The sequence below is a fragment of the Lissotriton helveticus genome, chromosome 8 (genome assembly GCF_964261635.1).
Source record: "Lissotriton helveticus chromosome 8, aLisHel1.1, whole genome shotgun sequence".
Taxonomy (NCBI): Eukaryota; Metazoa; Chordata; class Amphibia; order Caudata; family Salamandridae; genus Lissotriton; species Lissotriton helveticus.
This window is the reverse complement of record NC_136069.1, coordinates 1,237,767,601-1,237,786,845: the sequence shown is the minus strand read 5'-3', so window position 1 is coordinate 1,237,786,845 and position 19,245 is coordinate 1,237,767,601. Positions and strand designations below refer to the sequence as shown.

Sequence of the window (19,245 nt, the reverse complement as noted above, 5' to 3'; positions counted from 1 at the left end):
CAAGACAAGTTTCATCCAAAAATGCTTATTTTTATCTTAAATTCAATTTGGTAAACTTTATCAAAAAAATTGTGAAGAACATAAACACATTATTTAGATCACATCATATATGGCAACCTAATAACTACTGTCTTACTTCATTTAGCATCCACAGTAGTATCCTACACCCTCTGTTCAATGGTATGGACAGTACGAATAATTTGCCATACATTACAAACAGTTCATAATTTTCTCATAATTCATTCTGTTTCCATTGATAACTTTGTAAACACAAACGGTGTAATGGCGTCGACGTTTTGGTCTAAAACAAATCAATCCCACGAGACCACCTTCAGGACGATAGTCGTTGCACCATGAATCTAGCATAAAACATAATATCAATAAAGTTACAAAAACTCATTTAGAAACCACCTCGAGCTCAAAGTATCGTCTGCTTACACCTCAACAAAAACAAGTGTTTTACAAATGGTGAACAAAGCCCCGTGTTCTAATCCAGCAAGCCTGTAAACACCAAGTGGCCCTAATCACTTCTAAATCGTCAACCAACACCAAAAACGTGCTCAACAAATACCAAGTTTTACTCACTAAAGCGCCAGATGTCCCTTGGTCACTTTATCCTAAAAGGATAACCAAATCTTTAAAATCCATGTTCACGAGTGACTCGTGCTTCCTATTACCAATCACCACACGTGAGGACTCGGATTCTTACCTCTCGTATGATAACGTTCACTTGAAGTATATCGTGTCACTCAGCACTTAGTGTTCTTCAATTTATTCTACAAACCAAACGACATAAAACATTTAAAATTCTAGTTTCCTGAATACTGCTTTATAAAAACATAGCTGTATAGTAAAGCCCCCTTAGCGAAGTGTACTTACTTATTTACGGGAGCTTGCGTAAATCAATCAATCCCACACTCGACAGTCCGGAGCGAGCAATTCCGCGTTCAAAATCATGGCATTTGACCCTTTCCACGTACCCTGTCAGCACGCCGAATGCGTCAAAACCGTGGCGGCCATATTGAAAGTACAGTCGGACCGCTGTATTTATTCAAAACACATAGTAATCTCACCCAAGTCGGTTAATGCAGCCTACTGGAATATCCCCAAAATATAAAGTTATTCTGGGACGGAATAGTCATAAAACTTATAATCAAAAAACGTATTCATCACGATACTAGTTAATCTTGTACGAGTGCCGCAAAAAAGCGGCGGCCATATTGGAAGTAGTATCCAGCTCATACTGCTTATTCAACAACAGTAATATCATTAACACTTCTCGGTTAAACTCATGGGAACAAAATCAATACAAGAAATGACACAACCACAGTCATAGAGCCACCACTACTATGTGCTATCGGTGGATTAGAGATAAACTAGGGGTATACGCTGTAGCATAAATCTCATAGAGTGGCTGTCATGTAATACATTCATCCTTATGAGTAGTTCTATCAATCTCTGCAACTACAAAGATGTCAATACAGTTACATTTTGCAGAGATGTCAATCACTTAAACCACTGGTCACCTAGATCCTTACAAGTTGGCCAGTGTTTGCCATTCCACATATGAATTAAGTCCCTTTTCCACTGCTCTAGCTGACCAAATCCACTTGTTTTCCTTCAATGTAAGCAGACGATCAACATTTAGGCCTCTCTTTGAACTTTTGGCAATCTCAAGCACAAACCATTTCATATCCATAGGACCATGTGATTTCTCCAAGTAATGCTCTACAAGTGGCGCAGTCATAATTTTACATCAGATACGAGATTGATGCTGCATAATCCGTTTTTTCACTTCCAGAGTTGTTTTTCCTATATAATACAAGGAACAGGGACATTGTATACAGTATATGACATTCCTGGTCAAACAATTGGAGTGGTGTCGTAAAATCCATTATTTTTCATTTAAAATACACAATTTAACCACAGATGTAGTTGTATAAGCTGCACATTGTCCACAAGGATAGTGTCCCACCACAGGCATGACCCAGCATTTTCGCCGCCCATCACCCTCGCCATGTCGCATAGCACGGCCATAACGGCCCAGGTAAAAAACCTGACACTGCAAGGATTCATCAAAATGGGCAAGCTTAGTCCTTATCTGTGCAAGAGCTAACTGCTCTCCTACTGCGAAGTAGTGTTGCTGAAGGTCGCGCAGCTCGGACTCTAGCATGGATAAATCCCTTCGTAATGTCTACAGAATCCCAGACTGCTTGGCAATGCAGACCCTCCCCATAATCACCACTTTGAATGCCTCCAACAGAATAGAACAGGAGTTCACAGATTCCCTATTATGTGCAAAGAAGTATATAATTGCATTCCTCGCCTCTTCACGAAAGACCTGGTCTCTGTGGGTACAGCTGAGGAGGAGCCAGGTGAACGTGCGCTGCACACTACCAGGTATGCAGATCTCCAATAGAATGGGAATGTGATCAGAAAGTGTGTGTGGGTAGCGGTCTACAGGCTGGGTCCATGTGTCAATGTCCTGAGCTGCCAGCCACAAATCAATCCGGGACCAGGTATTGTGTACATAGTTAATACAGGTGCCTTCCCTATCCGCCCCATAGCGGGCATGCCAGAGGTCTACTAAGTGATTAACATTAGTGAGTGTAAGAGAGTTGATGCATTGGAGTGTGGGGATCTGGTTGTACTATTGCAGTCAATGTAGGGTTCGAGTCCCTTCCCCACAAAAGGGCACCCAGGCCTAGTGTCTCGGCTAAGCGCCAGACCGCACCAAAGAAGTCTGGGCAGTATGTGTTTGGCCCGTTTCCTGAAATGAGACGGAAGGGGCGTTCAACACAAGCCAGGAGTACGTACCTATCAAGAGGGTCGCTTTGCGTCATTAGAGTATGCCAGAGGATAAATTTGCAAATAATAATCGTCACCACCCACTGAGCAGAATTAGAGTAAAGCGCTGTGTAGCATCCCCAAACCAGCTGGTGTGCAAACGTGGGCTGTGGTTGCAGTCAGGTGGAGTTCCTGAAGCATACATAGATCTACATTATGAGCAGTGACCTGTCTAGTCTTGCATGTGCCATTAAGGCCATGGACATTCCAGGTGATGCAGGTAAGTTTGTTCATCGCAGGATCTGATAATGTGACCGTTTGTGTGAGAATGCAGGCATGGGAGCTTTGAGGTGAAAAGCTTGGGATATGCCTTAGCGGAACAAAGAGAAAGGGGGGATGGCACAGTAGAAACTACAGGGACAAGTGGCAACAAACAAAACCCTGACAATCCACCGCCCTCCCACACCAATTGGGACAGTCTGTGCTAATCCAACCCAAATTTACTCCATCAAACATCACAAGAAAAAGGGGCATGAGTAAGATCATGGGAGTCATCCTTTTGGGGCGAACCGGAGGCCCAACAATGCTCGACCTAAGGGGAGAAGTCAAGTGGCTGAAGGAAATTGGGTTGGAGGGTCAGAGCCCTAACCAGAATCTGAGAAATCCCAACATAAATGTGTCCAATAAAGAAAGGTAAGGGACTCAGCAGAAGGGCCATTTGCAGAAGTCATTTTCACTGGGCATTCCTGGTGTCCCAGCCGTCAGGCAGAGCAAAGCCTCCAGACTTTGGAATAGTTTTAACAAGCTTGGCAGCCAATTTAGGGTCTTTGAAATAGTGGAGCATGCCCCAATGTCAGATCCTCCACTTGACAGGTTATATCAAGGAATAAGAGGCGTTGGTTTTGAACAGAGAGTGCTTGACCAGAAAAGAATCCCAGCGTTCGGCCTGGACCGCTAGGGTGTAATCCGGATAGATGGAATTTGTGTTGGTTTGGTATACAAGAGGTTTCTGTTCTCTGGCAAGACGAAGAACCATGTCATGGTCCTTGTAATTCAACACTTCAGCAGACGAGCTGTCGTTGGTATGTCGACATTTCGACCCCGGCAGCCAGCTCACAGCTTTTCAACAGCTGCGAGCTGTCTGCCGGAGACATTCGCAATAAATGTGCCTAATTTACTCAGCTCTTCTCGGGAACCGTACCAGAGATAACATTGTATCCCTTTAGTCACAAAGACGCTCCTTTAGAGACACAAATTACCTGAGGTTTGAGAACCACCATTTGAAAAATTGTTTTACAGTGAAACGGATAGTACATCTATATCCTCACTGGACAGTGGAACTGGTCTCCGCCCTTTCCCTGGATTGGAGCCTATGGGCTCTTCTCTTTGTTGTCATTGCATTGATCTATGCGCAGTGCTCTATAGGTTGCTACCATCACAGTCCTGAAGAATACCCCTTTCTAGGGAACAACTGACCTTTACAATACACACGGGGTCGAAACGTCGACATACCAACCATACTCACCTGTACTGGAAATATATCCCATGTTTAGGCAACATGGCGAATTCTTAACTCTATATGTAATATATGAATGGTGTTAGTAATTCACAGACATGTTCCTAAATTGTTTCTAATTGTTCCGCTCATTTTTCTTTATTTAATTAAACAGCACTTTATCCATCACCTTTCCCCTTGCACCTTCTTTGGGGCCAACTGCTCAAAATTGTTTTTCCTAAATGGTATCCGCAGCTTACATATGATTACTGTATGAACGGATTGCCAAATTGCTAAAATATAAAATAAAAAATTCAAAACAAATCATTCTTTTGCTTGGCTTTAATTACATTTCTACAAAATTGTTAAGCAATTTCTCTTGAAGCATTGTCCTTTCCCGTTCGGACCACTTGTGTCTCTTTACATACATTATCCAGGTCCTACGGATTATTTGGGTCTCCCCATTGTTTGTAAAGGTGAAACAATTTGCTGTCATTGGATTTATGAGGTAAAATGGTAAACAGATATGCAATAGCATTGGATATTTATTTATTTATTTATTGACATTTATAAAGCGCGGCGAATACCCGTGGGCGTCTCGGCGCTAATTAAGGGCATAGATCAGCAAACTGGGGTAATGAAGATATACAAGGCTATTGGTCAAATAACCACGTCTTTAGCTGTTTGCGAAATATGAACAGGGAGGGACTTGCCCGGATATGTGCAGGAAGGGTGTTCCAGAGTTTCGGGGCGGCAACCAGGAAACGCCTGTCGCCCCATGTGACTGTTCTAGTGCGAGGCACAGCCAAAAAGTTCTGATAAGAGGAACGAAGGGATCGGGTTGGAACATGATGAAGAAGATTCTGTTTGAGAAAATGGGGACCTTGATTATTGAGTGACTTATAAGCAATACACAGCGATTTAAATTTAATACGACTGCGTATCGGGAGCCAATGGAGATCCCTAATGATATTTGTGACTGGTGCAAACTTGGGGATCCCAGCCAGCATTCGTGCGGCGGCATTTTGGATTGACTGCATCCTATTTATCACTCGGACTTGAGCCTTTAAGAATAGAGCGTTGCAATAGTCCATGGAGGACAGGACTAGTGAGCTGACCAGTGTTTTCCCGGCAGTGTTCGGTAGGAAAGGTAGTATTTTCCTAATCATTCTCAATTTCATATGAGCTGTGGCCGCAGTTTTGTTAGCATGTGCCATGAAGTTGAGGCCAACATCAAAAGTGACGCCTAGATTTCTCACTTTGCTGGCTGGACTAGGCGGAGGACCGAAAGATGGTGGCCACCAGACAGGTGACCAGCCCGGGGAGTGGTGACCGAAGATGACCACTTCAGTTTTTTCTGAGTTGAGTTTCAGACAGTTCATGGCCATCCAGTCACCTATTGCCATCATTCCTCTCGTGAATCGATTGGCCACTTCCTCACCGTCCCCTTTGATAGCCAGTACCAGTTGGGTGCCATCAGCGTAGGAGGTCAGGCTCATCCCAAATGCTTTGATGACACTAGCAAGGTCCGACACGTAGATATTGAATAGTGTCGGACTCAGGGATGCGCCTTGAGGGACCCCACACGGCAGAGACACCTTAGATGATTGGTAGGGTCCTAGAGATACTGCCTGTGATCTGTTGGCCAGGAACGATACGAGCAGGTCCAGAGCAGTTTTCTGGACCCCCAGTCGTTCGACACGGTCGACTAAGATCTTCCGCGTGTTTATCAGAAGATAACACAATGATCTTGACAATTATTACGGCTCTTTTCTTGTTAGTTAGATACTATGGTTAGGTGAGAATACATACAAAACAATGCAGTGATCTGCATTTAAAGTATTGCGAAAAGCATCATAGGTATGGACCCCCAGCTTACCTTGTACAGGGGTTTCAACAATTTAGTACAGATGATTATCAATTTAGTACAGGTTTGTATCAAATCTGTGAGTATTGTTTTGCTCCCAGTGGACAACTTCTGAAATTTGATACAGACCTTCAAATGCCACATAATAAACATTTAGCTGGAACCTACCAATTGTAATCGTTCAAATCACTTACAAGGTAGAAAACATGTTTGGGTAAAGTAATCAATTACCTTCTTCCTGTGGCTTCACAAGATCCAACACCTGGCAAAGGCAGTCCTCTAAAGGTAGAGGCTCAATGCCCAGGCTTTCCATTTTCTGACATTGCTCTTCGTAGAAATACTCTAGCTCATACATTGATATTATACCATCGCCATCCAGATCCATACAACGAAACCAGTACTCCATACTAGAAGCAATACAAACAGCACTTAATAAAGTAAGAAAGATTACTTCCTGAAATATTACATTCTAATTTATGCAGTCATAAAACTAAAGAGCAACATCAAAGTGCAATATATCATTCTATGCATACAGAAATAGTGTGAGCACATTTTAAGACTTTTAGTAGGGTATGAGCATCCTGACCAATGGAAAGACTTGAACTCCCCCTGTGGTAGAGGCAATGTATCGTTCCAGATTCAGGGTTTCACCACTAGTGATGTCATACCCCACCCAGACCTCCCACGTCAAAGCAAAACTGCATACTGTAATAAATGTTGAAACTGGAAACCTAGCAAAATTCACATATCTGAGCAGTAACCATTCTGAGGAAACCAAGGATGGCTCACACACATTTCCATCTCCTGTGCTTAGTAGGCGTCTATCTCTTACCTCTACTGTTCAATGTCTACTTGCGCCCCATGCACACATTTTACATGAGCGCAAACTGCACATACAAATCTATACGGATGGCATCCAAATTCATATCTGCTTGGTCAACAACATGGAGTAGCAGAGTAACCCACAAGCCTCACTGAGTATGTTGTACTCATCCAAAACTAGATTCTTCTATTTAAAAAAAACCAGAAGCGCTCCTTATTTGCTTCTGCCTGAATCGCTAGCAAGATTTGGCCTGCCACCTCGTCACAGGTAGAAAGCATAAATCAAGGAAAATGACATTGAAGCACAAGTTACTTACCTTCGGTAACAATATATCTGTAAGAACCAGTAGTTAGTGTTAGATTCCTTACCTTAGAATATCCCCAGGCGTCAGATCTGGAAAGTTTTCGTCAGCAGTACCCTTGCGCGTCGGTAGGCGTCGTCTGTGGCTCCGCGTCCATCGTCGGCGTTGTGATTGCCGGGATGACGTCGTCAGAGTACTTAGACGCCGCCCTCGTGCGCTGTCAGTTTTGTACATAGCTTTCCACGCCAGGAATGCAGAGCCATGCAAGAAACCGACACTGGTGCCATGAAACTAGGGCCCTCAAGGGGAGATACTTTAACCCTAGATAGTGGTTCGCAGAGCGGGGAGGATGGGTGGGGCGGTAAGGAATTTAACACTAACTACTGTTTCTTACAGATATATCATTACCGAAGGCAAGTAAATTGTGCATCTGAAAGAAACAGGTTAGTGTTAGATTCCTTACCTTAGAATAGATACCCTAGCAATACCAACCCCGGTGGTGGGTCTCCGAACCGAGATCACACCAGAAAGTCCTGGAGAACGGAACGGCCGAAAAAAACATCTCTCCGGACTTGGCTATCCAGGCAGTAGAGCTTAACAAACATGTGCAGCGAGGCCTAAGTAGCTGCCTGACAGATGTCCTGCAAATGGACTCCCCGACCCAGGGCAGTAGTAGCCGCTGTGGCCAGAGTGGAATGGGCACGCAGCCCCACAGGAGGCTCCTTTTTCACCAAGGAGTAACAAACCTTGATGCACAAAACGACCCACCGAGAGATGGTCCGTTGTGCACTGCCCGTCCCTTCTTAGAGCCCACGTAACCCACAAAGAGCTGTCCGTCCACCCAGAACTGGCGTGTGCGGTCTAGATAGAAGGAGAGGGCACGTTTTGGGTCCAGACGGTGAAGCCTCTCTTTGTCTTTCAAGGGATGCGGAGGTGGAAAGAAGGTAGGCAAGGTGATGGACTGCCCGATATGAAAGGCTGTAACCACATTGGGCAGGAAAGAAGGACGAGTCCTCAGAACAACCTTGTCCGGATGGACAGAGAGGAAAGGAGGCTTAGAAGACAAAGCCTGGAGCTCACTCACTCTCCTGGCAGGAGTGATGGCAACCAGGAATGCAGTTTTAAGAGTCAGAAGACTAAGAGGACAGTTATGAAGTGGCTCAAAGGGAGTGCACATCAGATAAGCACTGAGGCATCACAAAGGGAACAGGAGGGAACATGTGTGTGATGCCTTTCAAGAATCGATTTACAACAGGGGACTTGAAAAGAGATGGCTGATCAGGAAGCCTTAAGAAGGCTGAAACGGCCAAGAGATAGCCATCGATAGTGCCCAGAGCAGAGCCCTGCTGGGCAAGAGAAAGAAGGAAGAGGAGAACCTCTGAAAGGGGGGCTGAAAGTGGATCCACAGCCTTTGTTCCACCTGCAGGCGTATACCGTTATTGTGGAGGGACGCCTGGCTGCCAGAATCACGTCACTTCAGGAGGCAAGTCAAATGGCCTCAACTGTTGCCGCTCAATCTCCACGCATGTAGGTGGAGACTGGACAGGTTCGGGTGGAGGACCGTCGCCTGCTGCTGCGACAGAAGGTCCTCCTGAAGAGGCAGACGAATCGGGGATCGACTGACTTGCTGAGTAGCTCGGGATACCAGTATCTTCGTGCCCAGTCTGGAGTCACAAGGATGACTTGGGCCCGGTCTCGCCTGATCTTCTTCAGCACTCTGGGCAGACGTGATATAGGCGGAAAGGCGTACAACAGACCGCAACTCCACTCGCGACGAAAAGCGGCTCTGAGCGAGTGCCGCCTTCTAAATTCCAACGCGCAGAACTGATGACACTGTGCGTTCTCTTCGGTGGCAAATAGATCTAACCAAGGCTCTACCCACTGCTAAAAGAGACCTTGCGCTACGTCCGAGTTCAAATGCCATTCGTGATCCATCATGCACCGCGGCGGGTGAGTTCATCCGCCCTGGCGTTCAGGGAACCTGCCAGGTGTTGAACCACCAGGGTGACGCCCTGGTGTTCCAGCCATGTCCAGAGGCGCAGAGCCTCCTGACAAAGGGTCCACGACCCCACCCCGCCCTGTTTGTTGCAGTACCACATGGTGGTGGTGTTGTCCATGAACACCTGCCCTACACTTCCCCGGAGAGAGGGAAGGAATACCTTCAGTGCAAGTCGGATCGCCCGCAGCTCCAGAAGGTTGATATGGAGCCGGGACTCTGCCGGAGACCAGAGGCCTCTGATCTCCGCCACTCCCATGTTTCCCCCCCATCCCAGGAGGGACGCATCCGTCACTACTATGTGTTCTGGTTGGGGTAGCGAGAGGGATCTGCCGCTGACCCAATCGCGGTTCGTGAGCCACCACTGTAACTGACTCGCAGTGCCCTCCGAGATCAGGCCGTGGTCGGACAGGTTGCCCTGATGCTGTGCCCACTGAAACTTCAGGTCCCACTGCAGAGCCCGCATCCGCCACCTGGCGTGATGCACCAGTAGGATGCAGGAGGCTATCAGCCCAGGAGCCGCAGCGTCAACCTGACCGAAACTCGGGATAAAGGCTGAATATCTAGAGTCCAGAACCGTTCCGATGAAAAGGAGCTTCTGAGAGGGGCACAGGTGTGACTTCGGCCCGTTGATGGAGAACCCCAGTGAGTGCAGGAGGTCGGCCGTAGTCTGGAGGTGGGAGACGACTGTCTGGCGAGAGCCCGCCTTCAACAACCAGTCGTCGAGATAGGGGAAGATTGAAACCCCTGATCTGCGCAGGTGAGCTGTGACCACCGCCGTCACTTTTGTGAATACCCGAGGAGCACTGGTGAGGCCGAAGGGGAGCACGGTAAACTGAAAGTGCTCGTGGCCTACCGTGAACCGCCGGTATCGCCGGTGGGCCGACAGGACGGGGATGTGAAAATAAGCGTCCTACAAGTCCAACGCTACCATCCAGTCTCCAGGGTCTAGGGCAGCTAAGACCTGAGCCAATGTCAGCATCTTGAACTTCTCCTTCTTGGGTACCAGAAAGTAGTGGAAGTAACAACCACACCCTACTTCTGGCCCAGGAACGCGCTCGACGGCCCCCTTGGCCAAAAGGGCCGTAACTTCCTCTTGTAGAAGTGTCAAGTGATCCCCCGACATGCGGTGGTACTGCGTTGGCATGGCTGGAGGGGACGCCTTGAAGGGGAGGGAGTAGCCCCTTCGGACGATTTGCAGCACCCACCTGTCCAAAGTGACAGTGCGCCAGTGGTGGTGGTGATGGCGAACCCTGCCCCCCACTGGCGTCACATGGGCCTGAAAGCACAGACTAGGAGGGTTTTGAGGCGGATGATGCAGGGGTAGGTGTGGACTGGCCACGCCGTTGTCCCCGACCGCCTCCACGGCGGATTCCACGGCCACCACCGCGCTGGATGTTAGACTGCGGCGCGTGGCTGGCAGCACGTGTGGGGGCACCCCTTCCTTGGCCACGAAAGGAGCGAAAGGCACCCGTTTTACTGGCGCGGGCCGAGAGGCTCAAGGACTTGGCCTTAGCCCTGGAGTCCTTAAAGCGCTCAAGCGCATGGTCGGCCTTGTCGCCAAAGAGGCGAGGGCCTTCGAACGGCATGTCCATAAGTGTGTTCTGAACATCGGCCGAGTAATTGGCGGTCCTCAACCAGGCGTGACGACCAATCGCCACCGTCGTTGCCATCGCTCTGCCTAGAGAGTCGGTAGTGTCCAGCCCACACCGGATGGAATACCGTGCCGCATCTCGGCCCTCCACAAGGGCCTGGCTGAGTTTAGCCCGTACCTCCAACGGGCATTCTAGCAGCACGGCGGCGACCGTGTCCCACAGAGAGTGGGTGTGGCGGCCCAAGAGGCACGCGGTATTGACTGACCGCAATCCCAAACTCAGGGAGGAGAATATCTTTTTCCCATAATTCTCGTACCTCTTGGATTCCCAGTCGGGGGGAGCCTACGGGAATGCGGTGTGGGAATTGGAGGCCTGGATAACCAGGCTCTCAGGGATGAGTAGACAGAAAGCAGGGGTCACCCGGAGCCGGGCGGTGGCGTCTGGCCACGTTCCTATCCACAGGCTGCCCTGTGGCTGGCCTGGACCAAGTGCCCAAAAGAACGTCTGACAAGGCCTCATTAAACGGCAGCAGAGGCTCGGCCGAGCTTGACTGCGGTTTAAGGACCTCAGTGAGGAGGTTAGTCCTCACGGCCGCGACGGGGAGCTCAAGGCCCAAGGCCTTGGCCGCCCTCATCAGCACCACGCTATAAGCAGCCCCCTCCTCCGTAGCCACGCTAGGAGGGGAGACAAAACCAGTGTCGGGCGAAGTGTCCAGACCACTGGCCTCCCCAAGCTCTCCTGTCCAGTCCGCAGAAGACTGACACTCACGTGCCAGAGGGTCCTCAGACCCCTCCCAGTCGTCCTCATCACCCACCGCCTGGTACTCAGGCTCAAAAGATGGGGTCGGGTCATAGAAATAAAATTCTCACATGAGCGGCGCCGCTCCGGCGCAGGACCCGAATCGAGGGCAGGACCAGGGAGGACGTCGTCCTGGGACGTCGCCGGGGGCGACACCCTAGGGGCTGACGCCGGCGAAGTCGACCGGCGGCGACCCGGATCCGGAATCGGACTCAGAGGGGCACTGCGGCATCGTGACCGAAGTCGCCGATGGCGCCGCGGCCGAAGAACCCGATGGCGCTGGGACCGAAGCGTCTGGCCCGCGTGGGGACCCAGTCGGGGCCGCTTGGCCCGAAGGCGCCGCGGAACCCTGCGGAGGAGCGAGCGACCTCATGGGCATGGGGAAGTCTGCAATCCCCCCCGGCGTCGCGTCCTGCCCAGGGACCAGCGGGTGTGGAGCAGGCCCCGACACCTGCGGCTCTAACGGAGCCGCGTGGGCGGTGTCGCCCGAACCCCCGGCCGCGTTCGCGCGAGCGTCGGCGGGAGTCCGAAGAGCGATGACGACTCTTCGACTTCTTGTGCCTCTTACCTGAGGACTTCGAGCCCGAAGACCGATGACGACTGCCGGAACTGTGGTGGCTGCGGCCCCGCGACTGGTCCCTCGACCTCCTTGCAGACCGGGACCTCAAGCGGCGCGGGGCAGACTGCCGAAGCTCGAGTCGCTTATGGGACCGCTGCCGTCTAGCCTTAGACGTCAGGGACCGGCAGTCGGAGCAGGACTTGTCGTCGTGGTCCAGGCCTAAACAGTGCAGGCACCGGCGATGGGGATCGGTAACCGACATAGGCGGTTGCAGTCGGCGCAGGGCTTAAACCCGGGCATCCCTACCGGCACCGTTGGAGTCGAATAGACTTCGAAAAAGGATCAAAAAGGATCTCAAAAGGTTAGTCAAAAAGTGACTAGGGTACAACTTTTTCCAAATCTGCGCTAGCTGGCGCGGAAAAAAGAACTGACGTCAGCACGCGGAGGCGGCATCTAAGTACTCCGACGACATCATCAGGGCACCCACGACGCCGACGACGGACGTGGAGCCACGGACAACGCCTACCGATGCGCATGGGTACTGCTACGCAAAAAAATTCCGGATCCAGTCTGACACCTGGGGATATTCTAACGTAAGGAATCTATTACTAACGGGTCTCTTTCAAATAATTATGTTTGTGGATGTTTGCCTGTCACTTCAGCAAGCCTTTCAATGTGACAACAGTTAGAGTAGAGCTCCACGACCTTATGTCCCAAGTAGACACTGTCATCTCTTCCCCACATACCCACTTCCCCTTTCATCTCTCACAATCCCATAATCCACTCTCAACTCGAAATACCACTGCCGCCTCTCATCCCTCCCTCACACTACCTGTCTGCTCTCTAAACTGCCTACTCACACATGCTACCTTCCTCTACCTCCTCACGCTGTGCACTAGTCCACCGCTTGCCTCCCCCATCTAGGTGCCCCTTCCACTTGTCCCGCTATCTTTCTCTCTCGTACTCTTTCTCACCCATCTCTCTCGCTCGCTCACGCACTATTCCCACCTCTATGATGTGGTTAACTTCAGGTCTTCAGGGGTTTTAATTACTTCAATGACCTGCCAGCGCATATCTCCAGGGGCATGATTGAACTGTTGATAACGGGCCACTAGGGGGGCATTTTTAGTAAGTCACCGTATTCGGCTTTTATGTTGTCCAAGTCGTGTTTTAATCTTTTGCGTCATTTGACCGATATAGATCAGGTCGCACGGACACCAGATTGCATATACGACATTAGCCGTGTTGCAATTAGCGAAACTGCGCAGATCATGCTTGATGTACCCATGTATAAACTCTTTTGTATTCAAGCTGGACACACACATGAGGCAGCCGCCACATTTGTAATGTCCAATAGTTTTGGAGATATGCGCTGGCAGGTCATCGAAGTAATTATAACCCCTGAACGAGGTGGGAGCATCTCCAATATCTTGAATCGCACTGAGTGTCGTTGGATGCTCAGATGCAATAGCATTAATCAGGGTCTTAACTCCATGGAGGAGTGTCACTCTATTGTGACTAGTTGAGCTCCGAATCCGATAACTGTGTTAAGAATCTTGGATCCTGTTTTAACTTTTATTGTTCTATATGTATTCTGTGTAGAAGTAACCTGTAGAATATATCAGTTATGTTTCATCTGTACTAATTTTTTCTTGCTGTTGTTCTATATATATTCTGTGTAGAAGTACCATGTAGAATATATCAGTTATGTATCATCTATATGCACTCTGTAATAAATATCATGCATTTTGGATTGTGTCCATACAATTTGCACCACCCCTTCGGGATTGGATAGCATTTTGGCTTATGGAACTTTTGTTGCTATATAACAACCGACTGAACGATATATGTTTATCTCATCTGTTCACCATAATACTTATGACATGGACATTCCTATGATGTAATTGTTAGTTGTTGTGTGCTTTTCTGATTTTACTGAGCTATCCTTTGGTTTTTGTAACTAGACTTGTTTGAAGGAAAATGCTTTTTTGATTTATCTTTGTTCTGGGCTAACAAAAAACTTTTTTTACTTAATCACTTATTATTATTTCTTAAATCACTATATTATTAACATTTATAATGCAAGGTTTGATAATTTAACACTTTTGATAGTCCACGTTATAGTTGCACTTTATATGTCTAATTATCACTTTATAATTATCACCATTATTATTTGTTTTCAACTGGACGGCAATTGTAACTATTATGTTTACTTTTTTTTAGGTAAACAGTATCGTTATATTTTAGCTGTTCTAATTATTAAAGTCTTTTGCCTCTTTCAAGATGGCTAGCTCAAATGTTTTGGCTCGCCACGATATCGGCACTAGGGCCTTCATATAGGCCCAATGGTTGCTTCCTATAGGATTTTGCCTGACTTAATATGGCCGTTAGACGAACGTGTCCTAACGCGCCCCCTTTTCTATCTTTAAACACTATTGACGTAAAGATCTAATATGGCTGACACACGCACACGCTGTATGTGGCCTTTCTCTATTTCTATATGCCATTTGTGCAATCGCTATGATGGCGAGAACTCGAGAGTGACAGGGTTCCTGTTTTCAACTTCGGTGAGTGGCTCTTGTTGCTTAATTTGTTGTTTTTAGTACGTGGCACAACTAATGGCTGACCACGTATACTTTCTCTCGATTATGGACGATCGCTTTATTACAACAGATGGTCCTGTGGGACTTGTAACATTGTTTTTTTCGACAGGCAGTCTCCGTAATGGTGGACGCCCGTTATTACTTATTGGTGAGGTCGCATGTGTTCACTATTTAGTGTATACGAGTTGTAACTAATACCGAATCCCCGTATAAACCTTGTAGGTCAAGCCTATTGAGGGTTTTAAATACGCTGTTTCCATTTTGGTTTCTTTTTAGTAATGGTTGACGCCAGCTTCGGAAGTATAGTACTACTTATTGGGGAAGTCGTATTTGAACACAAACTACCATACACGGTTGTAATTAATACTGAATCCCCGTAGAAACCCCGTGGGTTAAGCATATTGAGGTTTTCAAACACCCGCTTAGTAACATGCAGCATCGTGCAGCTTTACTTTTTTCTTATATTAGCATATAATTGCACGACATACAACCGATTTTATGACATTGAGATTTATGTCTCGTGAATTGCACACGTTTTTTATGTGTAACATAATTCTTCTGACATATCTGAATCGAATTGATATCTGTGTAGAGTCAATATATGCATTATAAAGCTTCCACACACTGTGGCCCATGTGGTCAATTACTGAGCCAGGTTATGAATTCTATAACCACGTTGAGTTTAAATTGCATATTAAGTTTTAATATACTATGGCTCATGTGGTTAATTACTGAGCCAATGTTATAAATACTGAATGCTCATGTCGTACAAGTGGGGCATTAGCTCAGTTTGTTAATTCTCCTTTCTGTTTTTTACAGCCGATTTATTGGGCACAATTATATGCCATCCAATCGATTTATATTCCCTGGAGATACACGAGAGGACTATTGAGAGGTCCTATGATGATATATTGGATTGCAGTTAGCAATCACTTCCTCTAGTAAGTTTATGGCAATAACTATTTCGATTTAGTGACCTTTTGGAGTAACCTCCTTGGTTGTTTGTAATGGTAGATACATTTATTTTTCAGAGCTTAGAATTCTCGCCTAACTACCAGTCCATTTATGACTGATCTGTCTTAGACTAAGGTGACTTTTTTTTAAACATCTTTTTAGATTGGGTGAAGGTATCACAAATGGTGTGGTGTGTGTCCTTCTGTTTTAATTCTCACTGGGTGGTTTTCCCTCCCCAGTATTTTCCTTTGAAGAAGCCTATCTCTTACATGTATTTGTAGTAATTTTAATGTTTTTTACTATACAGTAACTGTACGCTCAAGCAACCTTTTGGTCCTGATGATGACCGCACAATAACCCAGCAGTCGAAACGCCGTTGACGCCTCTGTGGCCCTAATTCATAATTATGCATTATTTTGTTTTTGTTGTTCTTTTTGTATATATAATGTCTGTTTGTTAGCCACTTGTTTGGCCTGTGAATTGTTTGTTTTTGTTTCTGCCAACGTTTTTCTTGTGCGTTATTGTTTTTAAGAAATCATAAGTTCAATAAATTCTAATTGTTTTTTCAAAACTGCTTTTGTATATGTATAGGCTTCTTTTTCTCTTTCCTAATTAATTTTTTCATTTTATGTATGTGATTTTTTATGGTTTCACCAGAGTCAACTGTTAGGTGTTATAATCGATTGTCCCTGGTTCAGGGTCGTTGGACAGCCCCTGTAGTCTGTCAATGATTTTCTGTCTCTGAGGCTCTGGTCAGGAGGCCAGTCAAATAGCCCTTGGATTCACTTTGGCAGTCCTGGGTTTAAGAAGTGGAACAGGACTCAAGCAGCAGGGCAGGCCTCTGAGGGGTTTAGGGCAGGTTTTAAGCAGTAGAGGATTCATTCCTTCCTGATGCAGCAAAGCAGTCCTCAGAGGTACACAGCATGCCACAGTAGCAGGCATTCCTCAGAGTCCTTTCACAGGTCCAGAAAGTGTGAGGGTCCTATTTTTTATAACTTCTGTCTTCTTTGAAGTAGAGGTTTCTAGAGAATCCCTTTGAAGTGCATGAAGTTTCTAACATCCATTTCCCTTGCTTTAGCCTGGCTGCTTTAACAATGAAGGGGTATGAAGTCCTTTCTGTGAAGCAAAGGGCACAGTCTATTGCCCCTCCATTGTGCCGTGATGGCCAGTTTAGGAACACCTAATCCCTTTATTGTGTGGCTACGTGGGAGGAATAAAGGCCAGCTGCATAGTACACCCAGTCATGTGACCCAGGAACAGATTGCTGTTGCCAAATAGTGAGGGCAGGAAAATCCCAGTTTTCAAAAAGTGGCATTTTCAAACTTGTGACTTAAAATCCAACTTTACCATTAAAGAGGATTTTTTTTAACACATTTTATTGAATGAAGAAAATGACACATTACATCATAAAGCGTTGCACCATACATTGCATAACCTGGCGGCGCACGCCCCCACCCATACGTATAATCCAGCCAGAATATGTCCCCCATTATAACCTTTGGGGCACCCAAGCCATACGTGCACATTGTTCATTCTGCGAATGCTGAGTCTTTGATGCATAAGACTATCATTTCCATGACACTGAAAATACTTAAAATACATATCAAACCAAACCTCTTCCCCCCCGCCCCCATCCCAGCGGCTCTATGACCTATACCATGTACAGTATCGTGCATTAGTGACTTCAGCGGCTCCCTTTCATGGTCTATTGCATAGTTCGGCATCCTCCCCGGTCAGATCTACCACTATCGAGCGCTGCCCATCATATATGTTCTTTATTAACGTACACGTCCATCGCATAGGGCACCTGGACAATAGCGCTCTGTGTATGCAGGGCTCTGTAACCCAGAAACCACTGCTGCAGCCCTTAAAGAGTACCGGAGGGCGCATCACCTACGGGGATACATTCAAGGGCACCAGGGAGCTGGAGCGCTAGAGCCGTTCGGAGAAAATAAAAAGAATATTAAAAAAAAAGAAAAAAGAAAAGAAAACAAAGGAAACTTTCAAAGACCATAAGAACAAGAACTCCCCCTCCCCCCACCAACTTGCGCAACATTCCATTGGGTTCATATCACAACACAATTTAGGGTCATAAGACATGAGTGCTGAAGAAGTACATCAGTGGTTCCCAAACTTTTTCGGCCTGTGGCACCATTGACCTAATTGGCAGTTGGCCATGGCTCCCCATCATGACACTTTTTTTCACCGGTGAGGGGGATGTAAGCCAGACCTTGGGAGTACTTCCAGTACTATAATTGGTTAAGTAAGAAATAATACAAAGCTCTTGCTTACAATGAGTTGTGAGATTATACTCATCATAGTGTAAAAAAAGACAAACTACAAGTCCCAGAATGCACTGTCTTAAATGCTAAAAAGTTACTTACTCATTTAATTTGAGAGGCCTTACTCTTCTTGTCACTAACATGGAGAACCATTTGGAGGGAAGAATGAGAAACTTTCACGGAGGCTGAGTAGGAAAGGTTATTACAGTGACTGGGTTATTACATGTGACGGTGTTATTACATGCTTCCTGCCAGCCCTTGCTGAGGGTCAGACTGGGGCTGAGAAACTAATCCTGTCTGCAATGCGGCCTATTTCCACAGCGAGTCTGCCCACTTAAATTTCTGACTTGTAAAATTCGGCACAGTTTATCCTCACACGAACAAAGTGCAGGAAAAGCAGCCAGCATGGAAATACACGGGCTGCTTATGGGTCACGAGTTTGACATGTTCCCCTTCTTGACATTAATGATTAAAGTAACAAGTAACTTAAAGCAAGGAGTATTAGTTTTGAAACCAACCTACTTGTCTCTTGAGAAGAGGGTCCCTAGAGGCACGACTGAACACCGACAGCAGTAACGCTCAACATTCATTTCTGTGAATATAGGCAGAGGCAGCGTGAAAGCACGTAGCCGCGCATATGCCGGCCGTGCGCTCTTGAGTTCATGATTCATGATCATACAGGTGGCATTTGTAACATCCCTGTGTGTAATTTAAATAAGCTTTGGTTGCTGCCTTCAGGCTGGCGGTAGCCTAGGGGGTCAAAAGACGCATCATTTGTTATTAATTGCTTACATTCTCACCTGATTACAATCTTCCTCGGCACAAGCTCTTTCCTACATCGTGCGCCGGTGGCGCCCCTGGCTACTCCTAACGGCGCACCAGGGAGCCGCGGCGCACAGTTTGGGAACCACTGAAGTACATAAACAGATCTATGGAGCTACATTCTCCCCAAGATCCCGCCTTTCCCCCATTAAAGAGGATTTTAAATTAAAAATGTTCTGACACCAAACATGAAAGTCCTACCTGTTCCCAATCAAACAATAGCACTTATTAAATGTAACACGGCAGCCCAATATTATCCAATGAGAGAGGTAGGGCACACAGAAGTGAAAAATAAATATAGAAGGTTTTACTTCCATGACATGTAAAACTTAAATGTACATGTCCAACCTTTTAAATACAATG

At 46.8% G+C, this 19,245-nt stretch overlaps 1 protein-coding gene across 2 annotated transcripts in view; it reads right to left on the bottom strand.

Annotated features, from left to right (window-relative positions):
• The window catches only part of PPP2R3B (protein phosphatase 2 regulatory subunit B''beta), a 357,728-nt gene that overhangs the window by 82,410 nt on the left and 256,073 nt on the right, over positions 1-19,245 (bottom strand). For both annotated transcript variants that reach the window (XM_078658212.1, XM_078658213.1), the window contains exon 10: positions 6,381-6,556. In XM_078658212.1, coding sequence (XP_078514338.1) covers positions 6,381-6,556 — 176 coding nt within the window. The remainder of the gene's footprint in view (positions 1-6,380; positions 6,557-19,245) is intronic.